Source organism: Sphaeramia orbicularis, chromosome 5, assembly GCF_902148855.1.
Source record: "Sphaeramia orbicularis chromosome 5, fSphaOr1.1, whole genome shotgun sequence".
NCBI lineage: Eukaryota > Metazoa > Chordata > Actinopteri > Kurtiformes > Apogonidae > Sphaeramia > Sphaeramia orbicularis.
Window position 1 is genome coordinate 51,183,647 of NC_043961.1, and position 14,435 is coordinate 51,198,081.

Consider the following 14,435-nt stretch of genomic DNA (forward strand, 5'->3'; position numbering starts at 1 on the left):
GGAACATGATTTTAATCTTGGGAGGGTCATCACTGAGAATAGTAAGTCCCAAAGTGTGGACCATAGGCCATGATGAGAGGATTTATAATAAAGAAAGAAAAAGTTCATGGCTTCCAGTTTTATAATTAAAGGTTTAACTTGTAAGATTTCCATGTTCTTCAGTTTGTGTTGGATCTGTTTTGTCTCAAATGGTGAAAACTGCACTGTATAGAATGACAGTCTTACTAAAAGTTTAACACAAGTATGTATATATCATTACATAGTTACATGGATGGTAGAGGTTTCTATTATTGGTACTAACAGCTGCAGTATTAGTATATCCACTGTTAGTGGATATACTAATACTGCACTAATAGTGATATTTGGAGTAATCGTATTAACAGTTATGGGTATTTGTACTAGTTATTGGTAGTTACACTAGTAACAGCAGTTCTAGTTTTTACCCCTCGGCCAACTTCGGGCAGAAGGGGTATTGTAATCATTTTGTCGTCTGTCTGTCCATCCATCTGTCCATTCATCAATGTAATCACCTTATCTGAACAATGCATTGAGGTATCCGCACCAAATTTATACTGTGGATGCATCTTGGTATGGAGCAGAAGCCTACTGAAAATAAGACCTACTTTTTCAAGGTCAAATGGCGACATGTCCTTTCAACAATGTAATCACATTATCTGAAGACGGCATTGAGATTTCCACCAAATTTCCATAAAGACAATCTAATGCAGTGTTTTTCAACTTTGGGGTCGGGACCCCACGTGGGGTCGCACGGAATTCAAATAGGGTCACCTGAAATTTCTAGTAATTGCTAAAAAAAATAATAATTTACTAATAAAAAATATATGGTGAGATGATAGAGACAATCCCAATCTGTAAAAGACATGACAAACTGTGAAACTGAAACTGAAGCACTGTGGTTCTGTTTATCTGTCAAATGTTCATTGTGGTTAATTTAAGATGCTGCAGCTCTTTCGTAATTCATAGTTTGAGTTACAGTTTGTTCAGTATTAATTGTCAGCCTTGTAAATACAAGCTGGACTGACTGTACATACCCTGACCAAGGAAAATAAAAGGCTAATGATGTTAATTTTGTCTTCTGTTTATGTAATTATACTTTTCTTTTTTTCTTTTGTTCAGACAAGGTATAGTTTTTTAGATGTTACCCGCTTGACAGTTTCGACTGTGACTCCAGTCTTCCTCAGAAGCGTCATCCGACGTGCTGCTGACGTGTCATTTATCAACTGGTCAGGTTGACGGACCGATCAGAGCCCGTCAAGTCGACCACGCCTTGGTTGGTCACAGTCGAAACTGTCAAGCAGGTAACATCTACAAAACTATACCTTGTCTGAACAAAAGAAAAAAAGAAAATTATGAGGAAAATAAAATTCTCACTTTGTGCAGTAATCTTGGCTTTTCTGCCTCTGTCCATAATAATATACATTATATAGACTAAAATGTCATCTAAAATTAATGTTTATTTGCAACATAGTATAATAAACTATTACATGATCAAAAACAAATTAATTTTAGCAAAAAAATGTCTGCGTTTTGAATGTCTGGGGTCGCCAAAAATTTGTGATGTTAAAATGGGGTCACGAGCTAAAAAAGGTTTGGAACCACTGATCTAACGTAAATGATAGGGCAGTAACTTTCAACAGAATCTTACACTATTTGACTGAGGGGTATTAAAAGTGCACAGCATGTTATGTTTAACCGTTATAGTTCAGTTTGCTGTGCATCCATGTGTCTCCCCCATCTCCCGCAATTTTTCTCTTTCTCTTCCTTTAACTCTCTCTCTTTAACCCCAATTGGTCATGTCAGTGGTTCATACTCCAGAGTCAGGGTCTGCTCCAGGTTTCTGCTGTTAAAAGGAAGTTTTTCCTCACCACTGTCCCCAAGTGTTTGCTCCTGGAGGATTCTGTTGGTGTCTGAACTGGCTTCAGAGTCTGGTTTTGACCAGCTCTAAATGTAAAGTGTCATGAGATTAATTTTGTTATGATGTGGCACTATATAAATAAAATTTGATTGATTGACAAGTTAGTGAATAATGTGGCAGATATAAACAGAATGTTGCGTTTAATATCAGATATTCTGGCAGTAATGCTCTACTAATTATCTATATAAAAGATACAAAGAAGAAGGTTGTGTTGCCATTTCCACTTCTGTTAAGTTCAAAATGGCCAGTGTGGTTTCAGACAACACTAATTTAGACAAGCAGGTACGCTGTGTACAGAGTACTGCATGTTAGTGTACTAACAGAGGTACTGGATTTGAGACACAGCCCATTTCAATGCCACCAGCTGTCTCAGTTGTGTACGTTCATAACAGCCTCTGCAGTGAATTCTTTGTTGATGACTTGGATTGGTTATTCAGCAGAAACCTTATAGTCACTCCCAAGTTCTTCAGTACTTCTTTTTTGCTCCTCCACAGTGTCAACGGCGTGCAAGACTCCACAGTGTTAGCTTAAAAACTGAATTAGTCAAAAAAAAACTTGGGTATGACCACAATACAGACTTCAACATAAACTTTACATAAGCATCCAAACACATGAAAATGTTACTTAATCAACCTTTAAGTGAAATATTTAAGGTATTATATGTAAATTAAAAAGAATAATGGATTTTAAATGATGCATTATTGTTTATCTATTTCTTATATTTTGTCAGTTTTGCATTCTTATACTACTACTACTACTACTAAAATATTTTAGAATTTTGGTCTAATTCCAATGGCATTTTCTCGTTTTACTTCATGCTGATATTGGTTAGGATGATGTAAAATATTGAATGTGTGTAAAATGCTTTATTATCCAGTGTCAAACAGCTTGACAACTCACTATTTGTACTTAATTTGTCATAGTTGTTGCTTTACAAATCAATATAAGTATATTTGTAGATTATTCATTCACATGCCATAGACTCACATTAACATAAGATTACTCTGTGTATGAAATAAAAAAAATGTAAAAAGGGGGAAATACTTCAGCTTCTGTTTAGGTGGGCCTCAGAAGACTTTCCGATTTCAATATGGGTGATTTTCAGAGCAGGGGTTGAAGATTAGGACTCTTACATTACGTTTACTTACGTTTACTCCATCGTGGATTTCTAACTTTAGATTTTTTGTCCAGAACACAAGACTGAACCCCTCCTTGCATTCCCACCATCTAAGTACCGGACAGGAAATGAGACACGTTTATCGGTTAAGAGGAGAAGGAGGGTCACTAGGGGGATTGCCAGGAGACATCCCTGTTCCCTGTTGAACAGGAAACTGGAAAGTAGAGTCATTTCCTGTTTTGCCAAGTGGTGATCCTACAGCGGCGGTCAGCTCAAGAGAACAAAACCTAATGACATAACACATCAACAAGTTTGTGAGGCACAGACCGAAGCCTCTGTGACCAACTCCCTATGACTCAGATCCAAAACACCACGTTCATCACTCTGTTATTAGGACATTTATGTAATTACTTTAATGACAGTTTTAGCTTGTAAGACAAATTCAGCCTGGGGAGGTGTTACTTACTAAAGTTTCACTACAGATTAAAGAGTGCATGCCCTTAAATGTCATTTGTAATGCAGTCTGTGAGACACTGAATGTCAAGTGCATTAGAAGAGTAAATTTGCAAAAACATAAATTTGAAGATCTGGTTCTGAGCAAAAAAAACCCTACACTTTGTTGTGTTATGTGTCACTGTAGCCAACAATACACATGGCTCCAACAAACAGTGCAAAGGAAGCACAGGGTTCTACTAAAATGGCTGTGATGTATTTTTCCACCCATGAAACAGTGAAATAATCCAGTCTCCTCATCAGTTCACATGACCTGCTCTATCAAACAGGTTTCACACTGATGATCAACCACATCCTCACTACATCAGAATTTAGTTAAAAAGGTGTTTCCATTTTCATTTAATGTGCATTTAAACTTTTTTTGGAAAGGCAAAAATGACATTAAGTGAGCAAAATTTTTTCACAAAATTCTTTTTTTTTTTGTTGCCATTTCCATAAATATTTTCTGATGCAAAATTAGCATATCATTAGCGTCATAGTATAGCCGAACACATATTTTTGGCCAAACTGTAATATCTGTGTAACTTTACAGTCCTAACACTGCGGCTTCATTTTGCATCAGTGGCTATATGTCCTGAAAAAATATGACTTGGGCAATTATGCTATGAGGCTAATGATATGCTATAGAGTTTGATTAAGTGAAAGTGAACATCAACATGAAAAAGTAAAATTGCACACATCATTTATCAAATGGGCTAATTTTCTAGCTAAAGATCTCTATTTTATGGAACTGTTATCCTTTTAAAATACCACTTACACAGTACAGCAGAAGTTCCAAACCTTCTGCTAGGCTACATTAAACTAAAAAAACAACATGCAAAAGACTCTATTACTTTGAGAAATTAAAATTCTGAATGATGAAGTTTGTGAATTCATACACTGGTCACATTTAAAAAGACTGTCTGTGAACTGTTAGCGAGAAATGACTCTTTATTTGTAATTTTCCTATATGAGTATGGACCACCACAAGTTGTAAATAACACTGTGTTAGTATTAAATACATTAAACAAAGCATTGTGATTATATCTGGCTTGTTATTTTAAAAAATAAGTCAACATTTTGGGGGATGCATACAATGGTAAAGAGTCGTCCATGTGTTACTATGGCAACCTGTCTGTCCACGTGTTACCACGTTCTCATGTCAACAAAACAGAGACTTTTCAATATTTTACTCCAAAATTTATTTTCAGCATAGCTGAACATAATATCTAAAAGGGTTTGTCCTACTTTATATCAATTTCTGTCCAGAGCCGCATGTTTTGAATGTTTGTGTAAAGCTTAAAAAATTGATGTCTGTTTCAAGTCTATGTGTTACTGAGCAGTAATTTGAAATTTTTCACCCACAATTAAATCTCCCTATATTTTGTTATACATAATGTTAAAGTGCTTAGAAATACCTACCCAAATATGTATAATACATGCATATAAGTTACTCTGCTTATGTGACAGAGACTGTTGAACACGAAATGTGTCCACGTGTTACCACTTGATTGGACCCTATAACTACAGTATACTATATACTATAACTAAGTATATTGGCATATAAAAGCAGAGAGATGTTTTATGTGGCAAAAATGTTCCTCACACTTTAATTCTGACACAGCATCGAGTTAGAGTGAAAATAGAAAACAATGAAAAAAATGACGTATTCCTGTTGTACCAAAGAAAAACACGTGGTTTTGACTGAAGTTTCTGAAGTCTACATGTAATTCTCATTAAAACAATGGCATCATCATCTCATCAAATGAAATCTTTTCTGTTTTCCCCACTATAAAATTGGTGAAAATGATGAAAAGATTTGCCTGTTGTCATTCTGTGTGTCATGTGTGAACAGATAAACCTGAGAACAACCAATGGAGACTGAAATAATTCCTATGTAACCTATTGCCTTTAAGAAAGTAACTGTTCTGGTCACATAACAAAATACTTCCTGACACTGAGTCAATATCAAAGTCAAAGTGCTCAAGACTAACTCAATAACTTGCACTTGTTTTTCATAGTTTGACTTGTCCTGTAAATTTTTGTAAGTTGAAACTGTGTGTTGTATTTCATGCTGCCTCTTAGCCAGGACTCCCTTGAAAAAAAGGTTCTTCATCTCAATGAGATCCGTTTTTCCTGGTTAAATAAAGGTTAAATAAAAAAAGAAAATTAAAAAAAAATATCACTTGAAACATTTTTCAAATATACAAACCTGTTTTCCATCAACCTCGATATCAGCGATGTAGTTCTCAAACACTGTTGGGACGTAGACTTCAGGAAACTGGTCTTTACTGAAAACAATGAGAAGACATGTTTTCCCGCAAGCTCCATCGCCGACAATCACTAGTTTCTTCCGAATGGCTGCCATGTCTGTTGGAAAACAAACAAAAGGCTTTTTACGAGACTTTTTTTTTTTTTCTTATATATGATGAAATAGGCCAGTGAATGCTAAAAATTATCAGGAAGACTGCAGAGGCAGGAGGTTTCATCCATCATACTGCAAGTGATGAAACTCTGAAGTCACATTTTGTCATCTGTTTGTGTTCAGATCCTTGAATTATTTGTAGAAACACCAAATAAATCAAGAGAACAGTGTTATAGGAAAACGCGCTGCACGGCTCCACCGCGACCACTCTGACATCTGACGACTGACAGTGCTGCTTCCAATTCCACCTCAGGGAGCGCTCTGTGATCTGCATGTTGTCACACACAGACCTTGAATCTCCCACTGACAAATGTAGGCAACAAAGTTACAAAAAGAACAAAGCAGAACGACAGAGAGGTTGAGGGGGAGGCTGGTATGAAATGAAATGTGTTATCAGGCCATTCAGTCCCACCTGCCCTCGACGATGAAGACAGCGCCTGGGATGTAAGTTAGCAGCTGGTGAAGCACCTGATGATGTAGCTACGCAGAAAAAACACACAAATGTGTTTTTCTTCCCTTCCTGAATAATTACTCACACAGTAAACAATGTCATAATTACCCGAAAATTACTTAAAGCACATCAGCATATATGCTGCGCTAGTGTTAAGGTGTAATTGCATAAACTGGGCTTCAGAGGAACATACAAGTATGCCATAAGAAACATATCATCTAGAGCTGCAACCGATTAATCGATTAGGCTCTTGAAGCCGATGCAAAAATTCCCGATTCGATTAATCGACTCAAATTGATTGAAGGGAGATATTCTATTGCAGTTTTCCTGAATTGAAGCTTCTTTGTGCGTCACAATAAGTGTCTGTGTGAAACACAACAGTGGAAAAAATGTTTAACAGCAGAGAAATGAAGGAAACAAAGCTTTGATTCAGGAGAATTGTGGTTGAATGATTTTTTTGGATCACTTTGAGTCGATTAATTGGTTGCAGCTCTAATATCATCTAATAGGGCTGTAATTGGAAATAACTTTCTGAGAGAATACGCATCATGACCTGATCATTCCTGATGACCCTGATGAGGACCACTGGCCAAAATGCATAAGACAAGACAAGACAAGACATGATAAGATAAGATAAGATAAGATAAGATAAGCCTTTATTAGTCCCTCAAGGGGAAATTCCAGGTTTACAGCAGCAAAAGTACAAAAGCACACAAGAACAAAAGAACTGCAAAATCAAAAATAAAGACAAATCAAAAATCAATCATTGGTCTATATTTAGAACTAAATAAAGTTCTTCTACTCGACAAGTGCTGCTGAAGTTCTTGACCTGTAGCCAGTTTTTTCTCCTTCTCCATCCACCTTGGTGGAAGCTGTGCCAGAGGCTTCTACATATTTAGATTTATGCATCATAATCCTGAAATATATCAGATCAAATCTCATAAATTAAATAACACACTATCACATGCATAAATCTGACTTCACAAAATGTTTAGTTAAATGCTGCTTTCTATCTCATTTTATGTTGTCACATCAGAGTGAAATGGGTTATTGCAATTCCACTCTGTTGTAAGTATGCATATAGCCTACTCATTAGTATTTATTACTTATTACTATTATTATTTTATATTGTTTGTCCTTTGCACGACCTTTATGTATGCACATTTTTTCTTGCACTTTATTCTGTTGATGCCTTGACCATTGAATTTCCCCATTGTGGGATCAATAAAGTCTAATCTAATCTAATCTAATCTAATCTAATATAATATAATATAATATAATATAATCTTAATTTGTCATTTGAAAGGTAGATCAATTTTCACAGGGAATTTAAGTACCAGGGTCATACAATTAATCGAATTGCAATATCAGCTTGTGCAAAAATATAACTGCAAAAGGCTGCAATTTAAAGTTCCAGATTTAGGAGGATTTATGGTGATGTAATTGTAGAAATGGGGAAAAAATGCACAGATATAATCTTATCTTAATTTGGATTGCTGACACTGAGTAGACAGAAGTACTGGGTAAAACATGCTAAATGAGTGGCTACATTTTCTACAGTGTTATTCTTTTTTTTTTTTTTTATAGCTACCAGTTTAATTTTCCCTGAAATCAAGAAAGTAGACTCAAATCATCCCAAATTGCAACATTACCCAAATAAGCACAATATAATTTCTCACCAAATCTTTCAGCCCTAAACTACAGATCGGATTGTATTATTGAATAAATACAGTGATGTTAAAACTGTCCTACTCAGTTAACATTCATTATGATTAACTGAGTGCCCAGGTAATTAGAGAGGGCATTGCATTATGGGTTTGTAACATTAATGTTGTTAAGATGATGGATTTAATAGAGACCCTTTCATTTATATCTGAACTAAAGTGTTTGGTTAGTACAATTTAATCTGTATTCTTATGTAATGTGTTTTGTTGCTGCTGAAAAAATGATAATGATTTCAGAAAGCCAAGCATCTGACTGCTGCTGATCTGACTCCTGAAATCTGATGTGCACCAGTCTGACTGACTTACACTGAACCAACAGTGCAAAACACATTTGAGTGTAAAAAATATTTTAGGCTCATTACAAATCTCTGTCAGGACAGATTAAGCCGCCTCAGTCCAGGTAATTAAAGAGAATCTCTGCAGCTGTCAGTACATGGGAAGTCAGGAAAATGTGGACATCAATGAACAGCTGTGTTTCAGGTTTCATCCAGCTATCGTCAAAATATAGGTCCAAGAGGAACAGCGACAAAAATCCATCCAACCACAGCCTGAGTCTACAGAAACCAGAGAAAACCAGAGGACGACATGTTGTAGTTTGGTTGTAACTCACCTAGGGATGTAACGATATGAAAATTTCATATCACAGTTATCATTACACTGGTCAACAACAAATTTATTGTGAAAGTTTTTTGAGCTGATTTAGGATAATTTTGGTGTGCTGAATCCAAAAATCACATTGATTTTGCTCAATCAGGTCAACTTTCTGAACTATGCTACATATTGGCTTTGCAACATTTTTGCTTACATTTATGGGCATTTTCACATCATATGATAAAAAATTCTTTCATATTTCTTGCAATAAACAAATTCTGAAGATTTTACTTTTGCCAATTTATGATTAATGGTTTTTTGAATATTACAGGTGAATGAAATGGCTTCGACTAGAACTGTGGTTCTTAACCTGGGTTCGATCGAACCCTAGGGGTTCGGTGAGTCAGTCTCAGGGGTTCGGCGGAGGTCAAGACACACTCGACTCATTAGTCGGGTGTGTGTGTTGGGCTAGGTCCGTGTATGTAAACAAACGGCTTCGGAGACTCTTTCTCTGATTGACATCCAATATACGCGGTGTGTTGTTGTTGCTTATAGCACTACAACACATCCGGAAATGTTTATAATCTCTTCCACTCGTCTGACGATGAATTATTTTCCACATCGTTGTTATGACTTCTGCTACTTCCTGTTAACCACGGAGGCAGCCATGTGTAGCGTTTGTTTACATTTTCGGTCACCGCACTGGTCAGTTACAATCATGTGACGACCGACGCACTGTCGCGAATGGAAAAAGAGAGTGGCACTTGCCAAGGTGAAGCCACGCATTTCTGAACTGGTCTCTCAAAGGCAACAGCAGAAGTCACACTGATTTGCAGTAAATATTCATTATTATTGTAGCCTGATGGAAATTGGGTGATGGGTGTGTGTTAAAATGTTAAAAATGATAAATAGCATAAATACAATAAGTTCATTATTGGAATACATAAGGTTAGAAATTAAAACCATTTCAGTGTGGTAGTATTAAAAAAGGTCATGTCTTTGTGAAAAGGTATGTAATTTGTTGTGAGTTCATGCACTGTATTGGTTTTGTTCTTTGAACACAGTGATGTTAATGCACGGTTCATTTTGTGCACCAGTAAAACATATACCTGTGTCTTGAATTTGAAAAAAATCATATTTTGTTTTTTAATAAAGAAGGGTTCGGTGAATGCGCATATGAAACTGGTGGGATTCAGTACCTCCAACAAGGTTAAGAACCACTGGACTAGAAGATCTTGCAAAAATAAGCCTGACGTATTCTGCTACATCTGCGGTGAATGCACCATTGTACCTAACAGGAATCAAGTGATCAAATGATTTTTTTTCTCTTAAAATCTATTTTGGGTGAGAACTATATAAAAAAATCAACTGATAAAGTCACAAAAATGTAATCAATTTTGTGAGAAGATCAAATTTTTCAAAATCAAATTAGCAAAAAAACCTGACCTGATTGACAAAAACAGATGTCATTTTTGGATTTAGCGGTGCAAAATGGTCCTAATTCAGTTGAAAAAACCTAGACAACTTGCAAAAAACATTTTTTGTAACCCAGTGTTATTATTGCGGTATTATTGAAATTGTGCTCAAAATGTTCAAAAAGTACTTAGGCACACACTGAAAGAATTTAACCAAGTTGTATTTTGGAAAAAAAAAAAAAATAATAATAATAATAAAATGATTAGCAAAATGCACTTTCTGTCGGCAGAAATATTCAAATATTAACCCTTAGTGGTCTGAGCCTATTTTGTCCATTTTTCAGTCCTTTTGATTTTGCCTTTATATTCTATATAAACAAATGTTTCCTATACCCATGTTTGGTATCTTTTTTTTCAGCACAACTTCATCTATATCATCTGCCTGTTATTTTTTTTCACTTTAACCTACTATAAAACATAAAAGGCCAGAAAACAAAAATATATATATAAAATGTGATTTGAAAAATGTATATAATTTATTGCATAAATAACACAAAGATGCTTAACGAACCTTTTCAAAAACTTTAAAATTGAATATTAGTTAAATAGTTAAATATTAGTATACAAAATTTAAAATTGTAATAAATTAAAACTATACTCAAATATTTTACTTAGAAGCAGATCTTTACATAGGGTTTTTTCCCCTAAAAGTGCGGTAATCAAACACAGTTATCATGAGAATTTGAATTTAAATGGTAATACTAACCGTCTGCAATTTTACCACGGTTTATCGTTATACCGGTAATCGTTACATCCCTAAACTCACCTACACTGTATCAGGAGGAAAAAAAAATCATGATTCAATCTCAAAATATAATATCTTCTTGTCTGCCTTAGTTAAAGATAGATAACAGCATGGCAATGTAGAGGTCAGAACTGAACAGAACACGAAATTAAGCTGTGTTTTTGACAATAAATACAGTGTCAGAAAAATACTGTAAAACAGTGAAAGTGAAGTGTATCAGTACTTTCATACACCCCTGGTACAAACATGCCATCTAAGCATTTCCCACCAAAAAACAGATGCATCCTTGTCAGCAGTGTTTCGATTTAACAACTGCGCACCCAGCTCGAAACAAGGAAGATTTGCTGGTTCTCGGTGCACAAAACACAATCATCTACAACAACCAAGAAAGAAAACATCTCTGTAAATAACTGAGGAGGAGAGAACTGGTTTGGCTGGTGCGTTTGCAGGCTGTTTGGGGATGAGTTGGCAGTGGAGCTGATGGATGAGCCGGAGTCCTGCTGCCTGGGAGCAGCTGTGCATATAGTCATTTGGCTCCTCACCTCATCCACTTTCTGCCAGACGCTCTTGACAGCAATCCTCTTCACGAGGGCACCCACTTATCAGGGGAAATTCATCTTTCACTGCTGCAGGCAAAACTGGGCTGAGTCTGATCTAGAGCCCATTTTTAATCTGTGCTCAGTTTCATAGCAACAAACCTTTGGGTAAGATGCACATAGGCGAAGACACGAAGCAAAACCGTCCCAAGTACAACTGAATGTATCAACCACAAAACATCTCGGTTCGGTGCTAAACAGTGACGTCCCGATCTGGATTTTTTTTGCTTCCGATCCGATCCAATTTTTTTTATGATTAGTTTTGCTGATACCGATCCGAATACTTTTTATTATGAAATTTTGATTTAAATTTGGAGTCATTATTTATAGGTTGTTATGCTATTATTTTACTTGAGATCACAATTACGCTGAATGTAGAACCTGAACTAAATCAAGTATGACACCTTTGACTCTTAATAACTTTAGTATAATTTTTGTACTTTGCAAATTCCTACGGTGGGCCAAATTAGAACCTTTGGCGGGCCGGTTTTGGCCCGTGGGCCGTATGTTTGCCACCCCTGCTATAGTGCATCTATGGACAGGTCTGTCCAGGGATTATACGTGGGTGCATTCCGTACCGTATGTACTTCACAATGAGTACACGCAGACCCTACGACGGTATGAAGTGAAAATGAAATTTAAGACGCTTCACTAATTCCTCCATGTCTCCAGCTGTTGTGCTGCTCATTTTCCTTTTCCTTACCTTCAGAAACTTTAATTTGAGGGGGCAGGACATTTGTTTAAGGAGGCATTACTCCCTAGAACCAGGCCCGGATTGGCACGTTCTCGTGACTAAATACAAACGGGACATCCCTAGTGTTAAATGTTCTTTTCATGAACAACTGAGTGATCTGAATAAAAATTTAGACACAATCAAATGCAGCTTCTGATCTAAAATGTTTAATATCTATTGATCCACTAATCCTATCAATACATATAAATAACTGGTGTAAAATGTAGTCTGTCATCTTTTCATACTCATCAGATATGACCCATTTGGGCATTCAGAGGCTCCGTAGTGAACGTGGAAACACATTCATCTTCCACAATATTAATTCACCAGTAAAACCCATGGAGTTGGATCAATGACAGTGGATGGGAACACTTCTTTAATGTTCAGTTAATGATACATTTTCCTGAAAAAGTCACTTGTTCTTCAGTTTTCTCTGTTTTGATATAATAACCTTTGAATTTACTCTGAGTTTTCATGAACATCTACATCATCAGCTAATTAACTAAAGGAAAATAACTGATGTTCACTGAAAAATGCCAAATACAGTGGATGATATTATAATAAATGGTGATAAATGACTTATAAAATGTTTAGAGAGAAAAATTCATTTGAAAACTGTCACAAAAGTAGCACTAGGTCTTTATGGGTTAAAGTAACCAGGTTAGTAAGTCTGCCATCAGTGCAGAATCCACATATGGATAACAATTATCGATATTTTGAAATCAAATAAAGGTTGCAGTTGTTAATATGTTAACAAGTCCATGAAACAAAATGGAAAAAGGGACTGTGAGAAGTCACTGCACACAAAAATACATGGTACATTAAAATGTTAAGAGGAAAATAAGTACAAAAGTGAAGAAATGGTTTAGCCAGTTCTATTTCCATGCCTATTAGACTTGGCATTACCTATACCCATTCAGGAAACTTTGGGTGTGTTTGCCTGTTTGACAGTTTTATGAAACTCTGGGTTAATTTTCCTTCACTTATGGAAAGTGTGGTCATGGTTTAATGATGTTTTCTGCTGTTTGCCCAGAGGCCCACTCCCACTGGTGTTGTGTGCTTTGGTACAGCTGCACAGGATTTGCCAAAAACTGCCAAATATGACAAATTATGGTTCCATCATGTTCTCCCATTATATGACTTAAGGCGCTTTTCACACCTACCTTGTTTTGTCTAACTTTTGTCGTCTGCACCACATAGGCATTCAGTAGATCAACCCAAACCACAGTCTGGTTCATGTAAAGCGTGAAAAGACTTTTTGGATAGTTCAAACCTAGGGAGCCATCACAAGAAGTCACAACAACAGATGTAAAAAAAAATTAGCTGAATTAACAACCTGCTGATGTAGTACAGCTTTTAATAAAGGGAGATGAAGTCCGTATGCAGATGATGACAGCAGGACGTATTTATCTGCTCCCAAAATTCCAGTGTGAAAGCAAAACTAAACCCTCCAACTGTGTGTAAAATAACAAAAACAGGAACCATGATTTGGTCCTCAGCTCAGACTAACAGTTCAATGATGTAGCATTTGAGCTGAAGAAGCAAAAAAATACTCCTGAGATTTCTCTGTCACTCTGGGGTCGAAAGGATATGACGTTAGCCCCAACAGAAAGGGTTTTTTCCCCAGAGATAACCTTTTTAAAAGTTGTCTGTTATTGACAAGACTGATGATGCATGTTAACTTCTTGAAAACTTACTTCCTAGGGATACACCAAAATAACAACTGATATTTACTGATTGGTAGTGGTTTATCATTCTTACTTTTTTGTTGTTTTTAAAATTGTATGGCTTTTTTTGTTTGTTTTTTTTTGTAATCTATTCTTGTATTTTATTCTTTTATTTGGATTTTCTTTATTCTTCTGTACAGCACTGTTTCTTTTTCTACAGCTCTCTCTTCTAATCTATTCTTGTATTTTATTCTTTTATTTGGGTTTTATTTATTCTTCTGTACAGCACTGTTTTCTTTTTGTACAGCTCAATGTCTTTTAATCTATTCTGTATTTTATTCTTTTATTTGGGTTTTAATTATTCTTCTGTACAGCACTTTGGTCCACTGTGGTTGTTTTAAAGTGCTTTACAAATAAAGTTGAATTGGACTGGATAGGATTTACTGATATCTGCAAATATCAGTATTAGCATAAAGAGGTCAT

General features: G+C 35.8%; 1 protein-coding gene across 1 annotated transcript in view; it reads right to left on the minus strand.

The window, feature by feature from the left end:
* LOC115419102 (rho-related GTP-binding protein RhoA-D-like) overlaps positions 1 to 14,435 on the minus strand; it is a 36,676-nt gene that overhangs the window by 10,565 nt on the left and 11,676 nt on the right. The window contains exon 2 of the mRNA XM_030133725.1: positions 5,758 to 5,915. Within this exon, the coding sequence (XP_029989585.1) occupies positions 5,758 to 5,913 (156 nt within the window). The 5' untranslated portion in view covers positions 5,914 to 5,915. The remainder of the gene's footprint in view (positions 1 to 5,757; positions 5,916 to 14,435) is intronic.